The sequence below is a fragment of the Siphateles boraxobius genome, unplaced genomic scaffold (assembly GCF_051911475.1).
Source record: "Siphateles boraxobius isolate OS27281-9 unplaced genomic scaffold, OSU_SipBor_1 46, whole genome shotgun sequence".
Taxonomy (NCBI): domain Eukaryota; kingdom Metazoa; phylum Chordata; class Actinopteri; order Cypriniformes; family Leuciscidae; genus Siphateles; species Siphateles boraxobius.
The window spans coordinates 20,204,438-20,217,511 of NW_027509097.1; the positions used below are offsets into that span (position 1 = coordinate 20,204,438).

Sequence of the window (13,074 nt, forward strand, 5' to 3'; positions counted from 1 at the left end):
ATAGAGAGCAGACAATAAACAAACACATAAACAAGACAAAAACAAGGTTTCCGAGATGCCTCGCTTGTGTATGCGGTTACTGCAGATAAAGAACATTGGCCCAGTTTTTAAAAACCAGAAACTCACCTGAGCTCCTTCGAGAAACGGAAAAAGCTGTTGTTCCCTCACTCTGCAAATGCGTTGACAGCATTGTTCGAATTTCATCCAGATTTCTGTTCAATTCTTCATACGTCTCAATAGGTAGTTTGGATGCTACCTCTCAAATTCTCTGTGCATTTCTTAAGTCATCTATCGCACGAAGTTCGCGCTCACCACAATTTCCCTGACTTTGAGCTCTTTCAATTTGTTGACACTTTCTTGCTATTTTGTCTAGAACAGCTGCCGCCATCGTTTAATAATCCCTGAACTACTTCATATCTTTTCTCTCGGAAAACAAAAGCAGACTAAAGTTGTTAGCGGTTAGCTAAGGAGGAGGGGAGGAACTCTGGGTGGTGCTAGTGAAATACTGCAGTTTCACGTCAAGCAACAGTGGATTCGACTAGGAGCGAGTACAATTCAGATATCTTAAAATACAATTGTGACTAGTCGAAATCGAATTAGAGATATCTCTAATTACCTTTGCGGATAAACGACGCGTCTTTTAAAGATATCAATGACATCATTACAGATATCTTAAATTGATTTTTGACTAGTCAAAATATATTACAGATAGCAGCTATCTCAAATCGGATTTCTTACTAGTGCAATTATAATTGCAGATATCTCTAATTGTCAATCTGACTAGGCGAATTATAATTATCACTCATCAAAATACAATTGTTTCTAGCTTTAAATATATTTATAGATAGTCAGAACAAAGGTTTAAATGCTAAAACGGCTTGCCATATGTAGCCCCTTTGCAGATCTAGAGCGAGAGGAATCCATTTGTTTTCCCCCAGAAAGGGGCGTTACCCTTCGATGACGCAAAAGTAGCGTTGGTCTATCTCTTACTGACATTGGTTCTCGTTTTGGGACAGAGACCAATCATCACCGTGAATACTCCATCACGTGACAGAACCAGGAAGTGAACTCCTTGTCGAAATTCCAAAAGTTGAAAGATCTATTAGAGAACAGAAGCATACAGGCGTGAACCGCTTTTATAAACTCTGTTTCCAACGTTAGTATTGTTTTTATTACGATTATAGTGTTCGGGTGTTATGGCAGCAGGAGTACAGGGCAGGTGAGTTGAACCTAGCTAACTGCTTGACCTCCTGGCTAATAACCTAAAATCAGAGAGGTCAGAAAATCTAAGTAATCTGGACGACTAAAAATAATAATATTAGTTCAATTAGGGGCTATCATAAGCTTTCTAAACCGTCGTCCAAGTAATCCGAGAGCACAATTTCTTCCTAAACTTGATATCTGATCATTTCTAAACCGTCGTCCAAGTAATCCGAGAGCACAATTTCTTCCTAAACTTGATATCTGATCATTGTTTAGAATGGCAGAATGACACATTTGTCACAAATATAATTTACAGGTTGTCCAGTTCATGCACATGCGGCAGCAGGAGTGTGGGAAAGATAGAGACCGTATGATATGCCAGCTCTTGCAATGTCAGAGACCGAGGACTGTCAAAGGCGCTTTCAGGCGGCGGTCGACGTCATTCAAACCCTGCCCAAAAATGGTAGCTTTGCTCACAATTGACAAAAATTACATGAATGTACATAACATTGATAATGTCATTCAACATGACATCATCATATTGTAGAAGATGTAAAACTTGCACTACTTGTAATTGCAAACATTTCTTTAAGTTACAAATATCCTCCACCACATCACACTAATTCACATTATTTGTAGCAGCACGTGACACCTGTGGTGGATTTAAATTGCACTTTTATAGGTTCCTACAGACCCTCTTATGAAGTGATGCTGCGGTTTTATGGCCTGTACAAACAGGCAGTCAGTGGCCAATGTACAGCGCCACGCCCTGGATTCTGGGACCCTATAGGCCGTTACAAATGGTAAAGTTTTAACCAATTTTGAACATCAAGTTCCATAATGTGTCTAATCAAAGTACATGTGATGAGAGCCATTTAAAGGACTGTTTAAAAACTTTAACGCAATGTTTTCCTGGTCTTGTATCAGGGATGCTTGGAATCAGCTGGGAGACATGAGTCGAGAGAGTGCCATGGCTGCTTATGTGGATGAAATGAAGAAAGTTGCACAAGAGGTGTGAGAGCTTCATTTAAACCTCATAAACTTTAGGGAAAAGAAAGTATTGGAAAATGTTCTCTCATGTCACTGTAGATGACATGCAAATAGGTATTCAGAGCGGCCAAGCTTTGTTTCCATATAATTTTTTTAAAATATATATATCACTAACAGGTAATAAACACAATGCAAATCAATGAGAAGACTGCATCCTTTTTCCACTATTTTGAACATCTCTATCATGTCATTCATGATATGCCTAGACCTCCAGAGGCAGTTTTATCTCTCAGATCAGGTGTGAATTATTATTATTATTATTATTATTATTGTAAAATACTATGAGTTCTGTGTGATAAACCTATGATTTTGGTGTTCATGTCAAAAGATGTAAATACCAAAGAAACAATTGATGGTTTGGCTGAACATGATGTGGAGAGGGGAACTCAAGAGCCTGCTCTTGGACAGCAGGACACAGAGATGGTCCCTGACAATGAACTTCAACCTGAGAGCGCAGGTAGTGGAATGGTTATCTATAAATGTTGGATGTCTATCCCGAAAATTTTGGAGTCCACCAAAACAATCTTTTTTTTAGGCTTGTACAAACAAATACTTGCAATTTTACTTTTTACTTTATATGATATTATATTGGAGCCTACTATGGCTGAAATGCACCAGTCTTGATCACTATCCAGACATGCCTTACCACAGTTGCTTTTCAAAAATTTACAGTTGCATATGTAATAAATTATGCTAAGATTGTGTGTGCTGTATTTCTTCTCTTTCATCGCTGTATATGTGTGTAGAGCCACCTCTGCCTGAGGGTCAGGGGCTGACTAGTGACTCAGAGGGTGAAGTCTTCTGTGACTCATTGGAACAGCTGGACACTATAATGGTCTGAACTTTGAGTAAATTGAATTAAATGTATGTGATGATATATGTCCTACGTTTTGTACACCTTTTATGACATTACAGCTTGCTGCAATGCCAGGTGGTAATTTCAGTTTCCAGAATGGACATGCACAGACTGAGACCTCTGGAATCCAGGAGCATCATTACAGCCCTCTCTCTCAGGTTACTCAAATGGGTGCTGGACATGGTGGTGAGGGGGCAGAAGATAGGCATGGTCCTCCCATGAGCAGAAGGTCCACAGAAAGACAGGAAATGCTGCTGGACAGGAGGGATCCTTTCGGTGAGATAAATCTGGATTTTTAACTCCACATTATAAACCACAAACCCAGTCGTCTCTGGGTTCCTCAGGTCACTATTATAAGTGACCCCATATATAACAATATTTTGGGTAAATTTGATAAAATTGTGTTTAAAATATCCAAACACCAGGGGCCGTATTCACAACACATTTTAAGGCTAAAAGTAGCTCCTAACTGGCGAATTTAGGAGCAACTCCTAAAAATAATGGGCGTGTCACTCGTAACTTTAGGACTCCTAATTTTTTTGACTAAGAGTAATTCACGAAGCATTTTAGCCCTAAAAGTAGCACCTAAGTCTGGGACAGCTTAAAAGAAGTCGAGAGGACTCCTAACTCACTAAGACCTATTCACAAACCGCTTTTTGTGGCATTTCACGTTGCGATTTTTTGAAATGCGTATGCGGCGGCTACAGGAGCTTCCAATCACGAGGGAACAATTTTGCATTGTAGGCATAACTAGGGATGCAACAACGCCACCAACAACAACCAAAACTACTCACTGCATGTAAACTAATTGTAACATTTCATTGTGAATCAAATTAAAATGTTCTTCTCTTTGCAAACGTAGGCAGAGGCATAGTGACAGATTAATTCAATAATGTTGCAAAGATATTGCATCAATCCATATGTTTCATTAGGCTACTAGGCTATTTGTTTTTCCTTACTCTTTATTCATTTAGGCTATTTATTCAGTTATTCATCATCTTCCGTCCTTCGCACTACTTGTGTAGCGCACGCATTCTCAGACCTGTCACCTGTCACTCATCATCATAGGGGAGGTGTTTGGAATCATTCCCGCGTTACAATCATCAGCCAATCAAGGTGGTCACTTCAGTCAAGCTCGTGCATGAGTAATGACGTCATCCATAGCAACGAAGACTCACTCTTAGTTTAGGAGTTGTCATTTTTCTTTACTAAGAGTAGGTCTGAAAGGCGTTGTGAATAACTTTTAAGAGAAAACTCCTAGCTAAAATATTTTAGTGCGATTTAGGAGCACTCCTAGTGGTAAGATAAAATTCTTTGTGAATACGGCCCCAGATCCCCATACTAACACCACTGTTCAAAAGTTTGGTCAGTAAGATTTGTTTAAAAACAAAAAAAATGCACCAAGGCTCCATTTATTTGATTAAAATAGTGTAAAAACTGTAATGCTGTGAAATATTATTACAATTGAAATTGTTTAAATGTAATTTATTCCTATGTTTACAAAGCTGTACTTTCAGAAGCCTTAACTCCTGTCTTCAGTGTCACATGATCCTTCAGAAATCATTCTAATATGCTGATTTGGTGCTCAAGAAATAACAAGAAATTTGTCTTCAGGTCTGAAGCAGAATTCACTCAAATTATCTTTGCCACGTTATTAGTGCAGATGAAAGTTTGGATGTTGTCCCCAATATTGAAAGCATGTTGAAGACAAAAAAACATAATGTATGCTTATGTTTTTTTTCGAGGTTATATGTCTCACCGCAATTCCAGATGGACGGAGCGGCTCTCCTCAGGGGCTGGTTCAGGGCAAGGGGGCGGAGACGATTCTAAAGGTGGGCCTAACGGGCTACAGGACGGCCAGGTGCAGCAGCAGATCATTCTCGCCTTACAGCAACTCAGAGAGGCTATGCAGAGTGTCATGGAGAGACTAGAGGTAGTTGAAGGTCTTGCAACTTCAAATGTAAGAAAGCTGAATAAAATAAAAAACAAAAATGTGCATGCTATTTATCACAATTGAGCAGTATAAAGAATAGAGACAGGATTCTGCATGATTTAATTTAGTTCATATGAATTTGAATATAAAAATCAAAGTTTTAATAATTTTAAAATGGCTTAAAGGTGCAATGTGTAAAAAATTTGAGTATCTATTAACAGAAATGCAATATGACATCCATAACTATGTGTTCAGTGGTGTATAAAGAATTTACTTAATAAACCGTAATGTTTTTATTACCTTAGAATGAGGCATTTATATCTACATAGGCGCGGAAATCCCCTTCTATGAAGGTCGCCATATTGTGACGTCATGTTTCTACCGTAGCCGACAGCGAACAAACAGCGCTACGGAACGCGTTTCGTCACTACCTTGAAAGAGAAGCCGCAGAAAGCTACAAGCTAGCCATAAACACCGTGAGTAGTGACTTTTCCCTTGTCAGTGGTGTAAATATGTAGTTGGATTGTTTCATGTAACTTAATTCTTTCCCTCGCTGTTTTATGGCTTTGCTATGTGGGGATAAATGTGCTGGTTACGTTCGTGAGACAGCTGATTAGTACTCTTGTCATTGACCGTAAAACAGTTACAGGAATCACCAACCCGTCGATCTTGGAAGCATTTTAAGTCGATCACGAAGAGGTTTCAAAATCAGAGAAAAAAAGCCTATTGTGTGTAGTAAATGGTGTCTAGGGGATGCGGATGCGCGCGCGCTGTTACAATCACGTCATTTTTGCCGCGCGCACCTTTGGGCTCATGCGGATGCGTCCAGTATAAACAAGGCTTAACGCTTTAACCAGCTCAGCCACAGTAACAGCTCATATTAGCCAGCTAAACTTTTACTACACTGTTAGAAACAATATATAGTTGCATAGTTTCATGTGGTTCTTCTCCCTCGCTGTATTATGGGTTTGCTATGTGGGGAGAATGTGCTGGTTACGTTTGTGAGACAATCAGCTGATTACTATTATTATATTATGTATTAAGACCCTTGATCCTCACCTGACTATGGCTTTGTAAACTTTATCCATGATGTGGTTTATAATGGACTGTGTTACAGAAACAGTGACAATGTTACACACTCTTGGCTTACTCTGGCTATTCTCTGCTGTCTCAGACGACGATATGTTTGTCCAGTTTCAGGCACCATAGCTTCTTCGAAAGGGAGGGGTGAGCAGTGGGCTGAGCCCTCAGTACAACGCGCAGCCGAACCGCTAGATGTCGCTAAAAATCACACACTGCACCTTTAAATATAAAAAATGTTGATCACCAGAAGTATTAATCATAACTGCTGTATACGACAGAAGTTATGATTAATACTTCTGGTGTATTTATCATGTTGTTCTACTTTAAATTTCTTGATACAGTTTATAATTTATTCTGAAAAGTATTTTCTGCATTAATCTTTTAGTTTTACCCATAGTTTTTTTTTTTTTTTAATGATGAGTGAATAAAAATGAACTCCATGATTTGACATGTATCTTTGTTTTTATTTTATCTGCATTTGTATATTTATTTTAAGGCTCAAAATTCACAATGGAGATCCCATTTACAATTCACAGCTGCAGAAGCTGAGGTAAAACTTCTGACAGACTTGTTGAGCATCAGTCTCGAGAAGGAATTGCTGCTTGTAACTGTTTCTCAATCATACACTATGTATTTTGATCAAATAAATGTGGGAAAGAAAATTCTTTAATATTTTTCATTTCCGTTTTGCTGACAGGAGAAATGGTGGCCATTTGACTTCTCTGGACGCACATTGCTGCTGTTGTCGGTGTGGCCTTTTGTGACTCAGGGCTTAATGTTTTTGCTGAGACGGAAGAGAAAGATGCATGTGTGCATATAAATTTACTATACTGAGTAGAAATGAAAGTAACAGTCAAGCTAAAGAATCATCATAATTGTGACCTGGTGTTCAATGTTTAAGTATAGCACTTGTTTGTTAGCGTCAGGTGAAGAGAGGAAATGTTCTAACCTCATATGTCCAGGAGCTGATTATGTTATTAAATGTTCATTATGTGTTGCATGTAATGCTGGTTAAATGTAGCTGTGTGCAGAGACTTTGTCAATAATATATGATATCCTTTCTCTGGTATTTTGAAAATAAGTCATGTTAATTAGAATGTCTTTGTTGATGGTTGAAAATGTAAATGCCTTATGCACCACAAAGGAGTACAGACCTGCTGATCATACTTGCAGAATGCAGACAGTGGCCTTTGCGTGGGGAACATAACATGCACAGATTCAGAAGCTGTTATACTGATAATAAAAGGACCAGCAATACAATATCTTCTGACCATAAACCAGATTTGTATTTGTTATTTGTTTTACAAAGAGAGGATACAAATAAATGCAAAAAAACAGTTGCATTGTGTATAATATAATGATCGTCCATTTTTTCGTTTCAATTAAACGTGAAATTTCGACAGAACCTATATTTGCTGGGTTGATATCATTTGTGTAGCTGCAACTCAGTTGAGTTTGAATGGGTACTAGATGCATTTAGTAATATCTAGGTAAGTAGATTCAAACTGAATTAAGTTCTTCAGGGACTAACATTGTTTTATGATAGATGCAGTCATCTAGGTCAAATTCACGTACTGAATAAATTGTACGTGCCCCATTGTCTCCTTGCAATTAGAGCATCGGGATTCTTCCATTCGTTCTGTGGTTTGCGTTGCGTTCTGACGACTATTTCTTAGCACTGGTGTGTTTGGAGTTGTGCTTTTACTCTCTTTTGACTGAAACGTTTTTTAAAAAACGTAAAAAAGATATCGAACTGTTCTGATTTGCTTTAGTTTTTTTTAAACAGAAGCCAGACAGCTTGCTAACTTCCCTAGCATGAACTAATTTGTGAGCGAGCGAGCCAACAACGGGTTTAATCTCTTAAACCTATGCATTTCCATATGTTAGGAGTCAATGCATTGGTGTCTTCTAAAACTACTTCTTAGGATAATGGCGTGAAGGTGTACATCGAATCAGCTCTTTACATGTAAGTTTTTCCAGCTAGCTTGTAGCTAAATCCATTTGTTATTATTTCTGAGAGACGGGATTACAAGTATGTAAGTGTCTAAATATGAAATGCATGTACAATGATTTTGTTTCGAACCTTAGTTTTAACTTAGTCTTATTATTATTTTTTTACCAGTTTGCAAGTGCTAACTTATTCATGTTAATCTAGACTCCATTATCCAACTAGCTGGCAAGCGAACAGATTGCTAAACAATCTCTTAATCGTTAGAGATCAATATACGTAACAACGCCATGACGTTTTATATTTTGTGTTGTGATGTGACATTTCACTTGAACATGGGAAAAATAACTTTAGTATTTATAAATTGCAAGTTCGTCACCACCGTGGACACAATCGTTACTCTTCACATTGAATTGTGAGTAGATTGCTGTTAAAATAACTACTTTATTCGTGAGGGATGATCAATCCTCACAAGGGCGGAGGGTGTGGGTTTAATTGTCAAGGTAGAGATGCAAAATAAACAAACGCGATGGAATACACTATCATTGTGTGCTTTATACATACAACTTGGCAACAGCGCACTTTGTATTATTATGTCTTTTTAAATCGGTGAAACTTTAATGTGTCGTAGAATGAGGCGGATGTTTCTACCCGCTTCGGACACGCTTGGTAGAGTCCACTATATTGGCCGGGACAGCTTTCTTTTTGATTGACAACAAATCCCACCAATTAGAATGCCTCTATGGTTCAGCGAGTGCACAAAAACATTTTATCCAATGAAGATTGCGAGTGGGCGTAGCCTACTCAGGACCGAAAACAGTTGTTGAATTGTGGGTAATGACGTTTTTGGGGCAGAGATAATGTATGTGTCAATGCCTAGCGGGACTTCAAGTCCCACAAAGCAGGTAAAAAACTGGAGGACGGCCGCATGCGCCTTTACGTGGGGGAGGTAATAAATTCACATGCCCCACAGTTCCCCGTAGCAGAAGCGAATTGGATTTTGCATTGGAGGGAAATGCTTTCGTACCCGTCGACAAACCAAGTTAATAGTAGAGGCAGAGGGAACGAAAAGAGTTAACATTAACAATCATAGATAGCATAATAACTCAAATACGAGATTTGAGTTGAACGGTAAGGTAGCTCAAATTTTACTTATGCGAGTTTGTTAATGCTGTTTATTATGTATGTTAAAAACCATTCACTTTTTGAGTAAACATTTCCCTTTTGCCCACAGTGTTTTGGTGGGTTGTTTTCAATGGTAGTATTTATGAAGTTGATTTCAATTCCATATCTCAGTTTAACAAAGGAGGCTTTTCCCTCATCGCACTGATCACAAACTTGTATATCCTTCAGGTGGGAGTGTACAGTTATGGAGCTTATTAAAGAAGAAACTGTACCGGAGGATGACAGCAGAGGGCGGCAGAGAGATGGTTTGACAAGTGTCGCCCCCTCGAAACAAGTGCAAAGAAATCAACTAGAGATCTGTCCGGGTCTGGTGTCTGGAGATGTACATCCTATGTGCCGCGGCCGGGATAGGAGCGATCCGGAGCCCAAGGCTGGCAACGCAGCAAGTGACGACGGGTTTCCTGTGGACAAGACCAGTAATAAGAGAGACTCTGATTGCACGAGTCTAAACACAGAGGGGCTGTCAGATGGCCGCCAGGGCAAGAAGAAACACAGACGGCGACCCTCCAAAAAAAAGCGCCGCTGGAAGCCTTACTTCAAATTAACCTGGGAGGAAAAGAAAGAGCTGGATGAACGCGAGACTGCGCGGGCGTCGCGGGTGCGTGCCGAAATGTTCGCCAAAGGTCTCCCAGTCGCCCCATACAACACCACCCAGTTCCTGATGGAGGAACACGACCGAGAAGAACCTGACCTCAACACGGAGCTGGTCTGCCGAAAAACCGGGGCGATCCGCTCCGATGACACGGCCAGTGAGGATGAGAATTTCGAGGCCGAAGAGGAAGACGAGGAGGAAGGGGTCGGCGGCGGCGGCGAAGGGAGCGACGGAATGGGTAGACCCGGGCACGCAGGTGGGGAGTTTTTGCAGAGAGACTTCTCTGAGACCTATGAGAGGTACCACGTCGAGACACTCCAAAATATGTCCAAACAAGAACTGGTTAGGGAGTACCTGGAGCTGGAGAAGTGCATGTCGCGATTAGAGGAGGAGAACAACTGGCTTCGTCACGTCCGGAGAAATCCCGAGTCCACAGTTGACGGCACTGGCGCTCAGCGCGTGCGGGAGCTGGAGATTGAGGTGGAGAGACTGAGAGCTGAGAACGAGTTATTACTCAAAACCCCCAAAAGTAAAGGGCCAGGACAGAAACTGTCTCAGTCGAGCTGAATCGATGTTTCATTTCCGTGTTACAAGTCAAATCGTTTCACTTTCTTGGTGTAAACAGCATCTCTATGGTAGCAAATACCCTCTCAGCCTATGCCATCTGACGGTAATGGTTTTCTGACAGAAAATTGTATTAAAATCTTTCGTGCGGACCCACATATTTGGTCAATCTACAGTAATGTATGTTAGTCGTTTGTACGATTAAATTGACTTAAAGAATATCTTGCAATGCTTTTCATGTTATTTAAAAGATTAAACAACAACAAAAAACGCCCAGAAACCAACTAACGTTACTCTGAAGTTTTTGCCATGACGTCACAATCATATCTCAGCTAACTTCGGGTGTTCTGTTAATTTACCATAATTATTGAATGTTTGAATGCACATTTCATTCAAAAACATTGCAAACATGCAGCGTTTCAGATTCATATTTAATATCGCATATGCAGTGTGTTAATGCATGACAAGACAGCATGTTGTAAACAGTGGAAACCCGTTAATGGTGTTTTTCCCAAATATATTGTCGATTAAATTACTAAACGTTTTAGTTATAATTTTTTTTGTGTGTTACCGTTATATTTTCTGTCAGTCTTTAATTATAAAAAATCATATACATTTCTTAGAATTCCCTTGACACTCCCCTTTATGTGGACAAACCAATAATAATATAATGTTGTTGAAAAAGGAGACGCTATATATAATTTTTTTTCATTTCTACCAGCAACCAAATGTAAAAAAACAGCTTTAAAATGTACTTGCAACGAATTTTTTAAAATTCTATTTAAAACACTGAAACAAAAAAAAACATTTTATTTACAGGTCTGGAACAGTATGCTAAAAGATTCTTATTTTTTAATGAATATTTACAGATACTTCATTTTTGTGTTCTTTTTTTATTTTTTTATTTACAGATATTTAAACATTGCCAAGGAGCATTTTTTTAGGGGGAAAAAAAGAGGGAGAAAATCTTTGCTTCAAAAGGAAATTTGTATGACCAGATACAAGATATCTGATCTCTGATAAGAGATCAGATTCGTATGATTCAGAAGGCTGAAAAATTAAGAAAATATGAACATATGCAGTTGGGTCCAAAGGACTTGGATCCCTTTTTCTAGTACACTTACTCATTTAGCTCTAAAATATTTAATTGGTTTTATATATATATTATATTTATTTTTAACTAAAATTCAGTAATCATTAACAACTGCAGAGTCATGGAAATTCTTTGTTCAGAAGATGTGATTGGTATTTTCTCTATCTTTTGTGTAATGTTCACAGAACCTACCTGTGTTTAGAAACAAATACAATACAGTTCAAAAGTTTAGGGTCGGTAAGATTCAATATTTTTGTAATAAGTCTCTTATGCTGACTTATGCCGGGCGTACACCAAAGGATTTTCACAGTCCCAGACTAAAGACCGGCAGTCTTTAGGAATCGTACTGGAGTCTCGGCGCGCTCCCGTCGTCTCGATCGTTAAATGTGAGGTGATAATCTGCAGTTGGCGACCCGATTTATGCCAGTCTTTCTCTAGTCTTTCATATCAAACATGTTTGATATTATCGCAAGTCTTTAGTCTGAGACTAAAAACTGTGAACCCAAGTCTTTAGATGTGAGCTGATAATCTTATAAAGTCTTTTCTAAATCTTTTCAAAGTCTTTAGGTGTACAGAAAGCATAAGGCTTCAATTGTTTGAAGAAAAATACAGCAAAAACCACAAGATTATGAAATATATTAAAATATAAAATAGTTATTTAAATTGTAGTAATGTTAAAATGTTATTTATTTCTGCAATGGCAAAGCTGAATTTTCTGCTGATTTGCTGCTTAAGAAACATCTTAGTATCTGTTGAAAACAGTTGTGCTGCTTATTTTTGGGAAAACTGTGATAAATTTTTTTAGGATTCTTTGATGAATAGAAAGTTTAAAAAAGAACAGCATTTATTTGAAATACAAGCTTTAAGAACATTATAAATGAAATGTATTTTGATTAATATTATGCTTCCTTGCTGAATAAAAGTATTAATCTCTTTTTTTTTAAAATCCTACTGACCCCAGACTTATGAACGGTAGTGTATATGTTTTACCTTTTTGAACTCCGTGTACAACACTCAGTCTGAAAATTATAAGTTGGCTGTAGCGATATTCGTTTTCCTGTGCTAAATAGAAAGTTAAAACTTTTTAAACTCATTCATTTACAACATGTACCCCACAGAGAAACAAGACATTCTTTATATAACAGCACAAAGGTAAACCAGTATACCGACTTGCACAATAGGAAACAATTAAAAACAAATAATATATTTATAATTTGTATACAGAGGTTAACTAGGCGAGGCTTTGTACATTTTTTGCAAAAGTTGGTCCACACATTCACCCATATACCGTATGTACATGCACAGGGAAGTAAAAACAAACATGTTGTTCACAGTATACATTAACTCAGGATCTTAAGGGGATATTAAGTTGATACACACTTCCTGGTCACAAAAGATTAACTGCACAGGTGTATCAAAGCCATCATGGAGCAAAACATACCAAAAATACACTGTAAAAAATGATTTTTTGGTAAGGTAAATACTACTGGAAAAAAAAACAATGTAATTTACAGGAAAAAGTTAGTTCAGGCAAGAATTTAAAAAATAACTAAGTAAATTCCATATC

At 38.2% G+C, this 13,074-nt stretch overlaps 2 protein-coding genes across 6 annotated transcripts; both read left to right on the forward strand.

Moving 5' to 3' along the window:
* The first annotated feature begins 1,037 nt into the window (after positions 1–1,037).
* LOC143710234 (acyl-CoA-binding domain-containing protein 4-like) lies at positions 1,038–7,402 on the forward strand. 3 transcript variants are annotated; one of them, XM_077201235.1, is made up of 11 exons: positions 1,038–1,219; positions 1,520–1,666; positions 1,886–2,006; positions 2,131–2,215; positions 2,371–2,491; positions 2,582–2,710; positions 3,000–3,088; positions 3,169–3,385; positions 4,855–5,042; positions 6,622–6,675; positions 6,823–7,402. In XM_077201235.1, exons 2-11 carry the CDS (start codon positions 1,579–1,581, stop codon positions 6,943–6,945), a joined length of 1,215 nt encoding a protein of 404 aa, XP_077057350.1. In that variant the 5' UTR covers positions 1,038–1,219; positions 1,520–1,578; the 3' UTR covers positions 6,946–7,402. The 3 variants fall into 3 exon arrangements, with proteins under 3 accessions (XP_077057350.1, XP_077057349.1, XP_077057351.1); XM_077201234.1 differs by having other exon boundaries at positions 1,043–1,219; positions 4,855–5,069; XM_077201236.1 differs by lacking the exon at positions 6,622–6,675 and having other exon boundaries at positions 1,043–1,219; positions 6,823–7,083.
* Positions 7,403–7,576: 174 nt separating this feature from the next.
* Positions 7,577–10,968, forward strand: LOC143710235 (protein HEXIM1-like). 3 transcript variants are annotated; one of them, XM_077201237.1, is made up of 2 exons: positions 7,577–7,615; positions 9,427–10,968. In XM_077201237.1, the coding sequence occupies exons 1-2, from the start codon at positions 7,596–7,598 to the stop codon at positions 10,415–10,417; spliced, it is 1,011 nt and encodes a 336-aa protein (XP_077057352.1). In that variant the 5' UTR covers positions 7,577–7,595; the 3' UTR covers positions 10,418–10,968. The 3 variants fall into 3 exon arrangements, with proteins under 3 accessions (XP_077057352.1, XP_077057353.1, XP_077057354.1); XM_077201238.1 differs by lacking the exon at positions 7,577–7,615 and adding an exon at positions 9,053–9,204; XM_077201239.1 differs by lacking the exon at positions 7,577–7,615 and adding an exon at positions 9,198–9,314.
* The last annotated feature ends 2,106 nt before the right edge of the window (positions 10,969–13,074 follow it).

What these genes read in the sequence shown, in the direction of transcription:
- LOC143710234 (XM_077201234.1), top strand. Translation starts at nt 1,579, where the DNA reads ATGCCAGCTCTTGCAATGTCAGAGACCGAGGACTGTCAAAGGCGCTTT. An exon ending in TGAAGAAAGTTGCACAAGAG is followed by an intron (nt 2,216 to 2,370) that starts GTGTGAGAGCTT and finishes TATCACTAACAG; the next exon opens with GTAATAAACACAATGCAAAT. An exon ending in TCACAGCTGCAGAAGCTGAG is followed by an intron (nt 6,676 to 6,822) that starts GTAAAACTTCTG and finishes TTTTGCTGACAG; the next exon opens with GAGAAATGGTGGCCATTTGA.
- LOC143710235 (XM_077201237.1), top strand. Translation starts at nt 7,596, where the DNA reads ATGCATTTAGTAATATCTAG. An exon ending in ATGCATTTAGTAATATCTAG is followed by an intron (nt 7,616 to 9,426) that starts GTAAGTAGATTC and finishes TATATCCTTCAG; the next exon opens with GTGGGAGTGTACAGTTATGG.